Consider the following 16,280-nt stretch of genomic DNA (forward strand, 5'->3'; position numbering starts at 1 on the left):
ATCAGATTTTCCCGAGAAGATCGAATAATATTTATTGTACAATACATTGCGAATCACTATAGACAGGGTGAGTCATGAGGAAGTGTGAACTTCTTTCTCTTATTAATTTGAACGGTGACTTGTGAAATTGCCAAAAAATTTGATTTAGTGTTATAGTAGTCGATATATTGGATATAGTCTTAACTCAGCTCATTTGATTTTTATGAAAATCACAAATTGCACACTCATTTTTACCTTGACACATGTACCAAAAAATAACATAACATACATGTATTGAAATATAGGGAATACGCGAATATAATATGAATCTGGCTGGGTGCCGAAAGGCAAAAGGCCAAATTTAAGGATACTGAAGAAGTAGACAATATGATATTTTGAGGTTATATTAGTGTGCACAAGAAATTTTAACTTCAAGGTACTCAAACACCTCAAATCAAGCTTAAAACAATTATTCAAATTGGACGTATTCTTTGTTGTTGATATTAAATTTTTATTCGAAAAGGTCAATCAGAATTTTTTTCAGAAATACGTACTTCTGAGTCTTATTCTCAAGCTTATGAAATTTGAAACTATATCATTGGTTAGCCATAATATTTCTTTCGAGGTGAATCCAATTTATTCAAATTGGAAGGAAAAAATGTTCAAAAATTAATTTTTACACGGTGTTGTATTAAATAAAACTATGTATTAGGCCACAAAGATGCTTTATTTAGGACTAAATAATTTTTAGCAACAATAACAGATTGAATTGCAGAATAAAACGACATTGAAGAATACGAAGGATGACCGAACTCATCGTGATTGTCTACTGGGTTGGGGAATCCGCAAAAAATTAAAGATCATTGGAAATGTTGACAGAGTACCTCATCTTCGAACAGGCAACCAGTCGCCGACGTCTTGATCGCTTCGGTACTGAAACAAAAAGAACATGAATTACATTTTTGCGATAAATAGATGTAATTGAATCTTGATTTGTAGTTCAAGAGGGTTTTATTTGTATTGATATTTTTCAAAGGAACTCGAGGCATTTAAGTCTTCTATGCTTTATATTATTTGTGCTTTATATACAGAGCTTACGAAAGGTAATTTATATTTCAGGAGAAGTTTATATGATTATAAGGTTGCCGAACTCTGCCGAATTTGCTAGATTATTTGACTGAAAACCCTGCAATCTTCACTTCAACTATGAATTTCATCCTATTATCTTCGATACTTCGCGGGTAGACATGTTAACATATTGCATTTCTCTAAAATAGGAACTAACTTTGAAGGGCTTTATTCGGACAGGCGTTACCACATCGAATGAGAAAGAAATGATAACTAAAAGCAACCCTAAGTGTGTGTCCTATTCTAATTTATGAATAGACATTAAGTTTTCGTTCTACAGATCATTTGTACCTAGGCTTGTGTGCTAATACGTCAATAACGTCATATTGGTAGGTCTAACCAGAGCCCTCAAAATTAGTTATTGCTCTATTGAAGTACAGGATGCCGATATTTCATCGATAGGGCTACTCAATCTATCAGACTTCACAATAAGTATTTATGCCCTCAATTTTCCTATAGGAAGTATGAAGTAAATGGATCTATATTGTTTAAAGAAGTTACATACCCAAAATTCCTTGAAACTTGTTTGTAGCATAGTGCGATAAACATAAATTCGAAAACATTGTTATGAAGTTGAAAAGAAAAAAAATCTTTATATTGCTGTTCATTTATAAAACAAGAACATTAAAATTCCGAATGAACCTAAAGTGTCGCGTTTTAAATTAAAAATACTCCCCTTCTGGTTGAAAAATTCTCAACTTGACAACAAGTCGGAATGAAATTAAAATTTCTCGTTAATTGTTATTCACAACATACGTGATTGTGACTAATGGATGTTGGAGATATTCCTTTTTTGAGGAAAGAAATTAGAAAACGAACCATCATAATATCGGTCAACATCGGCAGCCAACTTTATATTTAAAACTTGTGGATAAAATAATCAGTACTAGTTTCAGTCGTCCTAGAGCTTTGGTCAACGTTATGTGATACGATACTTTGTATTTGAAAGGACTTGGCCAAACCAATATAAAATCTGAACTAGATTCAAGACAAGACTGCAGCAACAGTAAAATATTGGGTAGTGAAATTTAAACCGTACGACTTGCGAAGACCAGCATCGCAGTGGTCGACCAAATGTGGTGACGATTCCGGAAGTGTTGAAGAAAATCCACTGGATGATCGTCGATTGGAAGTGCGCAAGCTAGTAAACATATTAGTCATTTAAAAAATGCGGTACATCGCATATTAACTGAAAATTTGGACATCACAAAGCTGTGCACAAGATGGGTGCTGCGTTTGCTCACAATGGAACATAACTAGCGTCGTGAAGATGTTTCCTTCGAGTATTTGGCAATTGTTCACACAAATGAAGCCGTTTCGTAACCATAGATGAAATGTGGGACCATCACTTCATACCCGGAACAAAACAACAATCAAAACAATGGACTGAAAAGAGAGAACCAGCTACAAAGAAGACAAATACCTTTCCCTCTGCAGGCTAGGTGATAATGTCGGTTTTTTCGTGATGTGTTATGATAATTTCCAGTGACTATCTTGAAAAAAGGAGAACTATCAACGTCGAACTTATAGCAACTAAGAAGAAAGTGTTATTTAGACCCCTCGGATTTTTTTTGTTCCCAGACTTGAAAAAATGGCTCCATGGGAAAAGTGTATGGAACTAAAAGGATATATAGTTGCAAAATAAATATATTTTTTTCAAACTTTTGTGTTTTCTTTATTAGGTCAGGTACTTCTGGGACCATCATCGTATTTGTTATCAAATTCAATCACTAACCTGTTGTTTATTACTCAAAAAGAAGTTGTAGATTTGGTTTCCAACTGGAAATCTGATGACCAGGACGAGTTTGAAAGAAGCGTTTATAATTCTACAATTTTACCAGTTTATATTTCATGGTTCGGCCAAATTAATTACCTGACCTACGGTTTCACACAAGTCATTTTAAATTTACTAGTAAAGTGTAAGGTACCTGACTATAGGAGCAAATGGAGAGAAAACAATGTGACAATAATTTATTTAAAAACATCCCTAAACTAGATTTTTTCATATTATGTTAGGTTGGCTTGTTGAATTTGTATAAATTTATACATTTTTGAAAATATTTTCATAATATCTAATTCAGTTTTGTCCCTTCACCACGTCAGATTTTTTTGTTTCCACAGTTTACAACATTTGGACAACATTAGAGTCCTTACGACAAGGTCGCTGAAGGAGTTAAAGCCTTTTAAAAAGCCTATATTGCATAGAAATCTCTATAATGAAAGTGTATTGATAGAGAAGAATTTTTTTCTGAAAAACAATTTCCTGACTCTTTGGAATGATTTCCGCTTCAATTCCAATGACTCTTCAGCGCGTGCAAACGAGATTCGGAAGTAATATTGGCAGGTATAGAAGCTTATATTCCTTACTTCTTCAAGGGCTTTACCGTCAACAAACCATGGTTTGATAAAAACTGCACTAGAGCAGTATCAACAAAAATGCTGTTTATCGCAAACGGCGCTCAATTCCTAGTACCGAAAATTGTATAAACTTGTTTCGAGAAATACCTGCAAGCAGACCATAGATGCTTGAAATGAACGATATAATTGGAGAAAATGAATTTCCCAATTGCCCAAATAGATCCAAGGCTTTCTGGTCTGCAACAAAAGCAGTGACAGCTTAAGAGAAGGCGGAATTTTTGATTGAAAATTACCACCCTGCCTGCCTGAAGTTAGTACATCTTTGCTAGAACTAGAATTCGACAACGAGATGTGGTAAACATCCTCAAAGGCTGGAACATCAATAAAGCTACCATCCCAGATGGAATATCACTAATCGTATTGAAGAATTGCGTAGCTGAACTAGCAAATCCGCTATGCGAATTTTTTTTATCATAATAGAGATCTTGAATTCAATCCATACCAAAAAAAAAAGGAAAAGGAACGGTTCCCAATAACTACCGGCCGATTGCTCTAGTCCCAGCAATCACCAAGGTCATGGAGAAAGTCGTTAACCAGCAAATATTGAAATGTCTTGAGACTTATAACATCATGAGTTACTATCAATACGGCTTTCGTTAATATAGATGAACCGAAGACCTCTTGGCCCATGTCACTAACGGATGGACTAAAGCTATAGAGAAATATGGGGAATCAAGAGCAATACCACTTTTCACAACCTTCTAAATGAACTAAGATCGTACGGTTTGTCGTCCTCACTCATCGACTGTCTTAGTAGCTTTCTCAAACCGATCCATCACCACACATCTTAGAAAGGTTTGAGGTCACCGCTGGTGCTCCCCAATGATGTATCTTGTCACCGATTCCTTTTCTCCTGTACATCAACGATATACTCGACATAACTGCAAACCCTATCTATTACTTTGCTGACGATTGCATACTAGTGTCGTCGATTAAATTAACCGTCCCAATAATCTCGGCTAAAACCCAAATCCGAAGCTAGCAACAGATCATCATCATCAATAACGATCTTGAAAACATTCTGGAGCGGGGTAGAAGCAATCTGAATTTCATTTAGGAAAGATCCAGGCTGTTATTTTCACAAAGAAGGCTGACACTGCAGCTCAGGATTTTGTTCTGTTTGGACATAAAATATCACCATCATCGCAAATTCGCTTGTTGGGTATTGAGGTTGGAAGCAATATGTCATGGCATAGTCACGTGGGCGATTTAGCCAAGGCATCTTCACAAATCTTGGAGCGCCCTTCAAGACCAAAAAGCCTCATACAGATTCATCCATCTTTGGAATATTGCTCGCTTATTTAGAGCTCGGATCCCAAGCATAGCCTGATGATGCTTGACTCAATACAGAAGAGAGCAATTCAACTTATAAGCGACCAAGGCAAGTACTTTTATGAGCTGTCTAACATAATCCCGCCTAGAGTAGTTATTGCAAGGCCTACTCGACAGTCAGACGTGGCTCATAAACACCCAGTTCGCCTGACCGACCACTACAGCCTACAGAAGTTCAAGATCAATATCCACATGCATCTCCACACAGCAGGGACAAATCGGATAACTCAAATGCAAGGGTCTGCTTGCTTGTTATATATAAAAAAATACTTTTGAACATACCCTGTATAATGTCTAATCAATACATATATATGAGAACATCATCAAAATATGCTGTAGGCTACTTTCTATTAACGTTTGGCCAAAAGTCCACAAACACTATATCATTTATGAATGATACACTATATTAACCGATTATATTCTTATGAATATTTAACTATATTTTCTAGATATTATATCGTAATTATCATTATCGTTTTTATCTCGGCATCTCCCTCTACCCATGTTTGAAATTATGGTTCATTTAATGGGATTCGAAGTGTTGATTTGCGAAAAAACAACCGAAGACCTGAATGTTTCTCTTGTGGTATGCTTTCTCCACAATTACCATCTCGCCTTAAATTCAAAGAGTTATAAATTAGTAGATATTAGAAAAACATTTTAATGCGGCGTAGGTTGATTATGAACAAATAGGAAACCGTTCTTGTTTTAGTTCGAAAAAAATTGATAAAAATGAGGAATGTTGTTGCAAAAGAAAAAGTAGTTAATAATAGACTTCGATCCTAATTATGGAAATTTATATGTAGAGAGTTTGTATATTATTGAAAGAATGATATTCTTATATTTTCAGTAGTATTTCTAGAGCTGGAAAGTTCCAGTAAATCAACCTACTTTCCATGTTTAAAATCGAACCGCATTTGACAACCTCTCTTTCTCTTCTAAATCCTTTAAGAAGACTAGCGTTAATTACATAAAAGTTTCCGAGCTTTTGCTGATTCTTCTTTGGCTAAAATTTTGACCGCTCCATTTGCCAGGTAACCTCCGTGGCCTGACAATGGCTAGATGAGATAATAAGCACGTAGAAGATGAAACTATAATTAAAATAAATGGAAGAACTGTTGCAAAAAATAATGAGATGGAGTATCAGAGCAAATTATGGATTGAAAAATATAAGAACGTAACGGGCAACAGTTTAGAAGAATTTACACGAAAAAATCAAAAGAATTTCCTCTTTAAAGAGGTGTATAGCATGTTCAGTTACGGCGTTTCCTGAAAGGTAGATTGCTAGCTCTTCCGCCATAGTTTTCTGAGTATCTAACTACGAAATGTGTCCAGTTTCCTCTCTGTTAGATTGCAGTTATGACTTTTTTTTCTTCCTTTGTCCTTCTAGGAATGCAGGTCTTGATGTTGTTTCCTATCATAAGTTTAAATCGCTGAGGTTTTCTTGTTATTTGGTCTCTTTGGTGGACATAATCACATTGAATTTTGGTGCCTGTCTGTTTAAATTAAGATAGGTCGTGAAGGGCTATGAATCGATAACGACTTCAAAAAATTGGCTACCTATCTAAGAGCTATGCGGCTCATATCTTTAAGAATAACGGATGTTATTACCGTAGCTTTTGTATATCCCTCACTCTCAAAGAAGAAGTGCTCTAATTTTTTCTTTGTTTCCTTGCAGAGACGACAGGATATTCTTCAGTTGTTCTTCAGTTACCGGGCAGTATCTAATGTACCAACCATTTATTCTTCTTCTTAGTCGTATTTGCTAGATGCAAAGACTTTTTTGAGCCCGTCAGTATAATCAGACAGAAATCACTTCGATTGCTTGAGCCCTGGTGTCATACTTTATATTTCTAATTTTTAAAAGCTTCTTTTGAGGTTTTCTACCGGTTTCGGGTCGTCTTGGATAATTCTTGATAAGTTCTATGTCTTCTTTCGAGTTTCTTACTCAAAAGATAGGAAGGTGTCACATATTTCGAAAAATACTGAGAAAATATGCTAATGAGATATTATAGTACTTATAGAGGCAATGGAAAAACCACGATTGAAATAATCTTTCCAACTGGAAACTATAGATACCAGATTTGATTTTATATCATCTCGACTAATCCATCGATTTCCATTCAATCTAGTCGGCTGGATAGGGCTGGTACTTAACTTTTGAGATATTCATCTTGGTCAAAAAATGAAATTGAATCGCAGACATTCTCCTGTTATGATTTTCTATGACTTTTGAGGTGGATTAAACCAACAGCAGTGTGCCGATCAACTCGCTTCCACTTAGTGATGTAGCACCATCTCGAGTCGCTGATCTTCAATCGTGATGGATTTCGTTACAGGATGAATTTCGTGAAAGTCGGCCGTTGTTCCAGTCGATGCTGTGCGTAAAATGATTTGCAAATTCATCAAGTGACATACCGTGATAATGAGGCATACTTGGGCATCAATTGCACCCGCATACATTCAATATTGTACGAACATTTCGCTGCCAAAGAGATATGTTAGCGTTGGATACATCATGATTTGAGAGGCGCTCAAAAAAAGCTAGTTTCGATGTGTGTTAAGAAATGCCGCGGTACTTCAAAAGATCTTAACAGGCAACGGATATACCAGCATTTGTTTGCCATAAGAGTTCGAAAATATCAGGACAAGCAATCGCAGAAGACGAATCATTCTTCACCACAATACGAACTCTCACAGATCAGTTCAAACAAACACGTTTTCGAACAGTGAAAACATCGAATTGCTGTACCGTGCGGGGTGAATGTTTTTTTAAACATGAAGAAGCTTTGTTGCATTCAAATCACATGTTTTGGAGGTACCTCAATCGAAATGCTTTCACAAATGATTTAAACGCACGCGAATGTGTATTGACAACAATGGAGAATATTTTCATTTGTCTATTTTGAAACTTAATTTGCAATACTCGTACAATAAATTTAGGTAACCTTGGCTTGTTCATTTAATATGCTACAGGCTTCTACAATGTACCGAGTTCAAAGTTTGTAGGAAGAGGTTGATAAAAGCAACATTTGGAAGTTAAATTGGGATATAAGATGACATCAGATATCTGAAACTCTCGTTTACAGGTGTTTCTTGACTAGTTGCTTGAATATGAATATGAATTAGATCCGTGTTACTCTCTTTGTCATTAATGACATTTTCTGGATCGTTTTTATCTTTATATCTGTTGGTACATTGTAAAAATGTATTGAAAAGTTCATTAAATATTGGGAAAATAATAGTTCTCTTCTATTTAATTGTGTTGTTGGTGGATAAAATGTTTTTATTCAAATCATACCCTCTATGTAATCGTGGTTAGTCCATATAACTTTGTTTCCCCGTGGATATGTTCTGGCTACTACTTGCATAAAATTTCATAGGATAACTTCGCGATAAACCGCAGGATAATGTGAAAGATATTAAATGTAATATGTAGACTATGTAATTAATATATGCGGGTGGTTTAATTTGCAATTTATGAATTATGAATACTGATAATTTGGTTATAAATATGTTAATTTGAAGTTAATTACCTCATAAATCTCCTCTACATTGTTAATGTATAAAACTGATAATTTTTGACACCTCTCAAATAACCAATGACGTTCGATATTGTCTTGGTTTCAGCTAATTTAACGAAAAATTGATAATTTTGTATCCTCAAATGATGGAAACATAAAAAACGGTATAGAGATATGATAAAGAATTTTTTTACTGGTTTAAATCTTACTGACATGTGGTTTGAACAAAATGAAACCACAGGCTACATAACGCAATTTATAATTGATTTACTCTTAGAAACCAATTGATCATCAAGATCGATTGATCCATTGGATTATTTCTTTTGGGGTTATGTGAAATCATTATTTCTATAAACCATAGACAATTGAACACTTGAAAATTAACATTAGAAGAGTTATTGATGAGACAGCCGCATGTGGTGAGGAAATTGGTGGCGGCTACATAGCGGAAACCATGTTTAAACATTAATATAAACTTTTTCTTTACAATAAACTTGTATATTCGTAATATTACCGTATCAGATTTGTTGTACAAGGAACTTTTATGTATTATTAATTTAGAATAAATGATAATTTGTTGATTGAATTTGCATTGGTCGATTTGTTTCGATAGGAATCCTTTTATGTAGTTAAAATTTTTTCTACGAATACGGAACTGCTCTCTATTTGCAAGTTGAAAGAGAAGCTTAACAAAGGAAATGATTCGATGTTAGATCTGAATCGTAACTTTAATGTCTGTATAAAAATAAGAATTGAAAGTTAAGGTTAAATGCCGAAGTTAGTCGATATATTAAGAGAAACTGTAATCAGACAAAAACACGCATTTCATTAGCCGGAAACAAAAAGAACGTCAAAATGAGAAAACGGTGAATTAAGTGGTGAATAAAACCAGTGCTGGAACATACGAAATTGAAGACTTGAATAAAGAAGTTAAAATTTGTGGAAAATCAGTGTAATAACTTGATTAGAATAATTAAAATTATAAATTAGTTGAAAACACTGGACAATGGAAGAAATACCGTGTATTTTCTAGTGAAGAAAATTATATTATAAACAAATATGTTATCGATCTATCTTCAACGTCTTCAGCTTAGCACTAATGACATTTGAAAATCAACCTGCAGTCAAAATTTTTGGTAGATATATCCGAAAATTTGCTATCAATCCATCAAGTACATCCCTCTCATTTAAATTAAATTTTTTATGTAATTACCATTGTAGAAGTTACATAAGGTAATAATTGTTAAATTTCTCTTACTTTGATTCGACAACCAAAAGATATTCTATGGATTGGCATCAGATAGGAGAGCTCGTGTCAAAAAAGGAAAGGTGCGAAAAGCACAAAAACGTGATAACTACAATATTTTGGAACTGGGAGGATATCCTGTTGATTCTGAAATGAAATACCCACAACTCTAAACGCGGTATATTACAAATTTGTTTAGTTGATTTCATCATCGATTAATTAACCCATCAATCAATCAATTCTTACCATTTTCTTTTTCGAAAACTGTTAATTTGTCGTTGAAACTCAGCCAAAACTCAAGATTCATTGATAAATCTAATAGTGACATTTTTTCTTGATAATATTAAATTGATAGTTATGCAGTTGCAGGTCCACCGGATCTAGCAAGATTTTGTCTATGAAAGTTCAGAGATTGAACAATTATCTATGATAGAATTTTCGCGGATCTCTCTTCTTATCATTTTCAAATCGGATACTCAGTTACAGAAGCTTGTAACTGAATAACTCTGAAGAACAAATATGCTTTTAGTGAGAAAATATCAACAATTTTCATATAATTTTTCTGTTCTATTTCAAATAAATAATATTCTCCGCCATTGCTTTAAACTATGAAATAAGTCGTGGTTTGAGTATACTTTCCCTTTTAGTTGCCAAGAACGGCAATAAAAATTAACTACAATAGAAGTTACGAGAGGAAATAGCGAAAAGATTAGAGAAGGAATTTTGTGGTTTTCTTTCAAATTTATCGTCTTGGTTGGTTGCCTTGAGAGAGGTGTAATTATTGTCAAAAGTACATTGGTTATAAATTACAAAACCGAAATTTCAGGTCAAAAGATTTTTTTCTACTTTTGCAGTACAATTTTTTTAATGTAACATACATGAAATCTTTATTAAGAAATTATGTAATATCACGTTTCAATTCGTCTTCAAATGGGTTATTCTTCACCAAATTCTTATACGTTAACCGACTGTTTAATGATGAACTTTCAAAGAAGCCGCCCCATTATTTGCTTTGAATAAAATATTTGTTTGGGCGTTCACGTCAATCATTTTTGATTTGTTCTTAAGATCATAGTTTAGTTTACGATTTCTTGTGTTATCTGTATAAATTTTAGACCCACATTAATTTTTATACTATATTTATGATTCTATATACAGAGTGTTCCGCATAAGAACCGACTCAGAGCAGAGGCGTTTAGGGGAGCTCAACAATTGTTGGTCATTTCTATAGAACTGATTCGTAAATTTTCAAATTTTATGTATAAATTCAAAACTAACCCCAACCTAGCCTAATTATTCATAGTATGTGAGTGAATTTTTTCACGAACAGAGAGATTTCTATGAAATTTAAAGGTTAGGTCACATCCAAATAACCTTCCCGGAATGTTTCGGTCGCCTTCCACTTACCGTTAATATATGCCCTCAAGAATCTCTTGCAGAGCACCCAATTTGGTATTTTCACGCTGGAGGGTTGCAATTAATTTTTTCCGAAATCTAGACACTACTTATCGTTCATTTCTTATTTGATCACTTCTTTCATTCCGTTCTTGTTGTAAAGGTGATATTAGACGGTCCACTTTATGGTTCATTCGGATGAATTTTCACTCAAGTGAATGTTCTCTCACAAAAATGACAAAAAAATGAACTTTATTCGCTAATTTCCTCGAATATGTGGTCAAACGAACTCGAGTAAACGTTTTCTTCGTGCTCAAACGTTTCATTTTTCGTTCATTCGGAGTGCGAGTGATAGATGCCGAATGTCGAAATCCAACATCGCTGGATTGGTTCACTAATCAATTCATTTATCACTTTTGATTCATTTAATGCCTAGACCTTAACCATTATATTCCCTTGTGAATCAAGTTTAAAAAAATATTATTTCGTGACAACTTATTTTCCATTTGGTGGGTTACGTAGAATGGGGATTAGGGTGGAAATTAAAAATATCGAATATTGTTCAATGGTCCTCGAAATGCCCTCAGCTATCTAGTTTTACGGGAACAGAGTTATACTATGAACGGTAAATCTGGTCATCAAAATACTAGAAACTAAGCTGAGAAGACCCGTGCAATGGATAATTCATCTATCATATGCAAATGTACATCTTATCTCAATATTTTGATGAACTGCTTGAAAATTACGAAGAACTTGAAATGAATTTACCAGAAATTTATTGGGAAGATGTAAGTGCTGACCAGAAGTACTCATTTGGAATTATGTCCAGCAGTATCAACAGGAGTATTATACAAAGACTTGGCAGAAAGGAACCCAGGAAAAGCTGCTCATTCTCACTGATTTTTATATGTCTCGTGAAAAACTCCCTAATTGAAATTTTTGATTCTCTCATTATATTCCATAGTAAACAGTTTTTCTGGCGATTATCGTATTTAAATACGTTCATTCTAATGAAGTATCCTATTTCCAAGATAAACAATAGGTCAATTGGAGGCTGTTTCTAATGTCGTTCTTCCAATTCTAATTTAAACATGTCGCAACTTGTTAAGTTAAGAATATTCTCTAAATTTAAAAATAGTACAATTGCTTAAGTTTCTTCTGATCTTTCTCTCTTTGTTTCTTGACGATGTAGTACGTTCTTATAATAAATTCTATGGAGTGCAATAAACATGAAAGTCGAGTATTGTTAAAACATTATTGGAAACAAAAGTTTAAAACAGCTATGACAGCATGCAAAATATGTGAAATTCAAGAAGAAGAAGACACAATTATGGCGAAATTACCGCTTGGAAAAACTTTCTAATCCAAAGGAAATGTTGAAAATGCAATACGACAATTTCTTGCATTCAAGCCCAAAGAATGGTTTAACCAAAGTGTGAGCGATAGAGATTTAACGCTTGAAGATTGTTCGCGCTCAATTCATCCGTTTGCGTGGTATATTGTGGTTACAAGGGAAGCGGTAGAAAGGCAGCCTAGTACCACCAAATTAAGTTAACCAAAAGTGAGTTCTCTTATAACAAAACAATGCCAAACCGAATACTGCGAAAGTTATGTTGAAAAAGTTCGAAGAACTTGGTGGTTTTGAATCCCAACAACATTCAATATTCATTCCGGATCTTGCACCATCATTGTACTATTTATTCAGATTCATGCGAAATTCCCGCTTGGGAAAGCTTTCTAATCCAAAGGAAATGTTGAAAATGCAATGCGACAATTTCTTGCATCTAAGCTCAAAGAATGGTTAACCAAAGTTTGAATGATAGAGATTTAACTCTTGAAGATCGTTCGCACTCAGTTCATCCATTTGTTTGGTATATTGAGGTTCCAGGGAAAGCAGTAGAAAGCCAGCCTAATACCACCAAATTAAGTTAACCAAAAGTGGGTTCTCTTACAACAAAACAATGCCAAACCGAATACTGCGAAAGTTATGTTGAAAAAGTTCGAAGAACTTGGTGGTTTTGAATCCCAACAACATTCAATATTCATTCCGGATCTTGCACCATCATTGTACTATTTATTCAGATTCATGCGAAATTCCCGCTTGGGAAAGCTTTCTAATCCAAAGGAAATGTTGAAAATGCAATGCGACAATTTCTTGCATCTAAGCTCAAAGAATGGTTAACCAAAGTTTGAATGATAGAGATTTAACTCTTGAAGATCGTTCGCACTCAGTTCATCCATTTGCTTGGTATATTGAGGTTACAAGGGAAGCGGTAGAAAGCCAGCATAGTACCACCAAATTAAGTTAACCAAAAGTGGGTTCTCTTACAACAAAACAATGCCAAACCGAATACTGCGAAAGTTATGTTGAAAAAGTTCGAAGAACTTGGTGGTTTTGAATCCCAACAACATTCAATATTCATTCCGGATCTTGCACCATCATTGTACTATTTATTCAGATTCATGCGAAATTCCCGCTTGGGAAAGCTTTCTAATCCAAAGGAAATGTTGAAAATGCAATGCGACAATTTCTTGCATCTAAGCTCAAAGAATGGTTAACCAAAGTTTGAATGATAGAGATTTAACTCTTGAAGATCGTTCGCACTCAGTTCATCCATTTGCTTGGTATATTGAGGTTACAAGGGAAGCGGTAGAAAGCCAGCATAGTACCACCAAATTAAGTTAACCAAAAGTGGGTTCTCTTACAACAAAACAATGCCAAACCGAATACTGCGAAAGTTATGCTGAAAAAGTTCGAAAACTTGGTGGTTTCGAATCCCAACAACATTCAATATTCATTCCGGATCATGCACCGTCAGAGTACTATTCCGCTTGGAAGGAGATGTTGAAAATGCAATGCGACAATTTTTTACATCCAAGCCCAAAGAGTGGTGTTATCAAAGTCATGAAGAGCTTGCTGAACGTTGGGTTAAAACCTTAGAATACGATTATTTAATAAACACAAACATTGGAATACGACATTATTTATGAGACACACTTTATACTATAAAAAATAGTATAATTCACTTATAGTCAATTCAGAAAATTTGAAGTAAATAAAATATATCAGTTATATTAATTTGAATAGATTAGAAAGTATTTGTATGTATACCCTCGTATTATTACGATTTACATATAATCGTATCCTATAATATTTATCGCCAGATGTTTGTTTTATTGTATACGGTTCTGATTTAAATCTCCAATAAATCTGATATCGCTACGGTTGGATGACTTTAACTCGTGTTGGAATTTCGAACACTAGTAGCGTTCGCCTTCTGTTTTTATTTTGAATGAAGTATGTTGTCTTAGAAAGTTTCATTCTATTCGATTCTTTTATTTTTGAACAGTCGTCGGTAGATTGTTATCTTCAGAGGCGTATGCGTTATATAGTCCAGTCAGATTAGTCCAAAGTTATTTAAGACAACTTTTCGGAAACCATAACCCGAGTTCGGGTAGATCATCTATCAGATGATTGCGGATTCTAGCCCAGATCGAGATTAAGATCACAGTTTCCAAACGTTTTGTTCAATTTCGAAAATTTTTGAATTATTTGTGAACAAACAGCTTCTTTATGTCTGTCAAACACCACATTGAACCTTCAAAAAGGTGGTGTTTTGGTGATATAAAGAAGAAGTGGTTTAATGAAGTTCAAGATGACGAAAGTGATGTAGATGAAAATGAATATTCAAAATCCGAACAAGAACCAGAAAACAAACCAGAGAGCAATGGTAGTATCAAGAAGAGAAGACTTTCAGTACAGTTATGCTAAATACGTAAATGGTAGAAACAGGCTTAGATGGTGCCGAAAGGGAGCTCGTCCTTCATCTCCATATTGAAGGTAAAAGACGTGGCGAAGAAGCCTTCCGTTTGGTATTTGTTATTTGCTCAATATACTGAATTAGACAAACCAGAAACTCATTTAAATAAGACTCGAGTATGAAGAATATGCGAATAATGTAGGAGAATGCGATACGGTAGAACCTGAAGTTTTTTTAAGACTATTGATTTTTACGTCCGTTTTTACATCAAATGATGAAAATATGTAAACTCTTTTTGCGATATATGGCTCCAAGCCTGATTTATTTCGAGCAGGAATGAGCCAGAAAGGATTCTCCGTTTTTATTAGCTTTGAAATTTGACAAACTCGATACTAGAGCTACTTGCAAGTTAGAAAATTTCGCTGCTGTTATTTTATCAATTTTTAATAGATTTATAGACAATGGTTGGAATGTATATGGATTGGAACAGTCAGCGACAATAGACGATGTTCCAGAAACAAAGTAAATATGGATGGAGTAAAAATTTTTGCAACCAACTCATTCAGTTAAGTTTTGCAATGCCACTGTTTGGATCTAACAGAAATGTAAACGCCGATAAAATGTTGATTTGAAACGTGCTATTAAATCTTGTACGGAAAAATCTAGGCACGCTAAAAGAGTTATTTGTCGTTGTTTACAAATAGAAGAATGATTTCTTATGGAAAAGCTACACTTCTCATTTTCTTGATACGTGATAGCATCTACACGGATCCTGGAATGCAAAAACTTAAAACTATTGATCACTATAACTATAATAAAGATGTAGTTGACACAATGGAAGAAAAAAGTGCCAAAAGTACAAATTCGCCGGTGGACACTAACATTATTCTAGACGTTTCCATCGTAAATTCGTTTATTATGCACCAGTCCTTCAAAAACAATCATACTGTTAGAGAAAAATCTTTATTTGTTAAACAACTAGCGGATCTAGAATCATATCAGAAGGCCATCGGACAATAAATATTATAAAAAGAATACTGTGTTTACCACATGCTAATCTGTATTGTGTGGATTAAATTACTCTTCAAAAACCTAAACCTTGTTTCATTTGCTTGAGAGCTCTTCATCAAATGACCAGATACGTTTGTGTGGAATACAAGCTCACAATGCTCAAAGCAGATGTTTCATTCATGATTCTCTGAAGGTGGTTTCTGGATAGAAAATGCTAAATACAAGTAATTCGTAGCTTCAACATTTTTTATATTGTACTCCAGGACAATTTATGTTCAGTAACAACAATCATTTGAAGTTAATGTTTGGGCAGCAGCTTAGGTAAGAAATTAATAAGTTATCACATCCTATTTGGAAATTTAAAAGGTGATTATTCGAGATATTAGAAAATTTAACGTTAAACGAATCGATGGATTGGTTGAGGGGCAGAAGCTCCGATTCATTGGCCTTCTCGGTTACTCGATTTTAGTCCCTTGGATTACACAG

At 34.3% G+C, this 16,280-nt stretch overlaps 1 protein-coding gene across 2 annotated transcripts in view; it reads right to left on the reverse strand.

Moving 5' to 3' along the window:
- Positions 1-687: 687 nt before the first annotated feature.
- LOC130895093 (uncharacterized) overlaps positions 688-16,280 on the reverse strand; it is a 52,977-nt gene continuing 37,384 nt past the window's right edge. For both annotated transcript variants that reach the window (XM_057802225.1, XM_057802224.1), the window contains one exon: positions 688-912. In XM_057802225.1, the coding sequence (XP_057658208.1) occupies positions 865-912 (48 nt within the window). In that variant the 3' untranslated portion in view covers positions 688-864. The remainder of the gene's footprint in view (positions 913-16,280) is intronic.

Source organism: Diorhabda carinulata, chromosome 6 (genome assembly GCF_026250575.1).
Source record: "Diorhabda carinulata isolate Delta chromosome 6, icDioCari1.1, whole genome shotgun sequence".
Lineage (NCBI taxonomy): Eukaryota > Metazoa > Arthropoda > Insecta > Coleoptera > Chrysomelidae > Diorhabda > Diorhabda carinulata.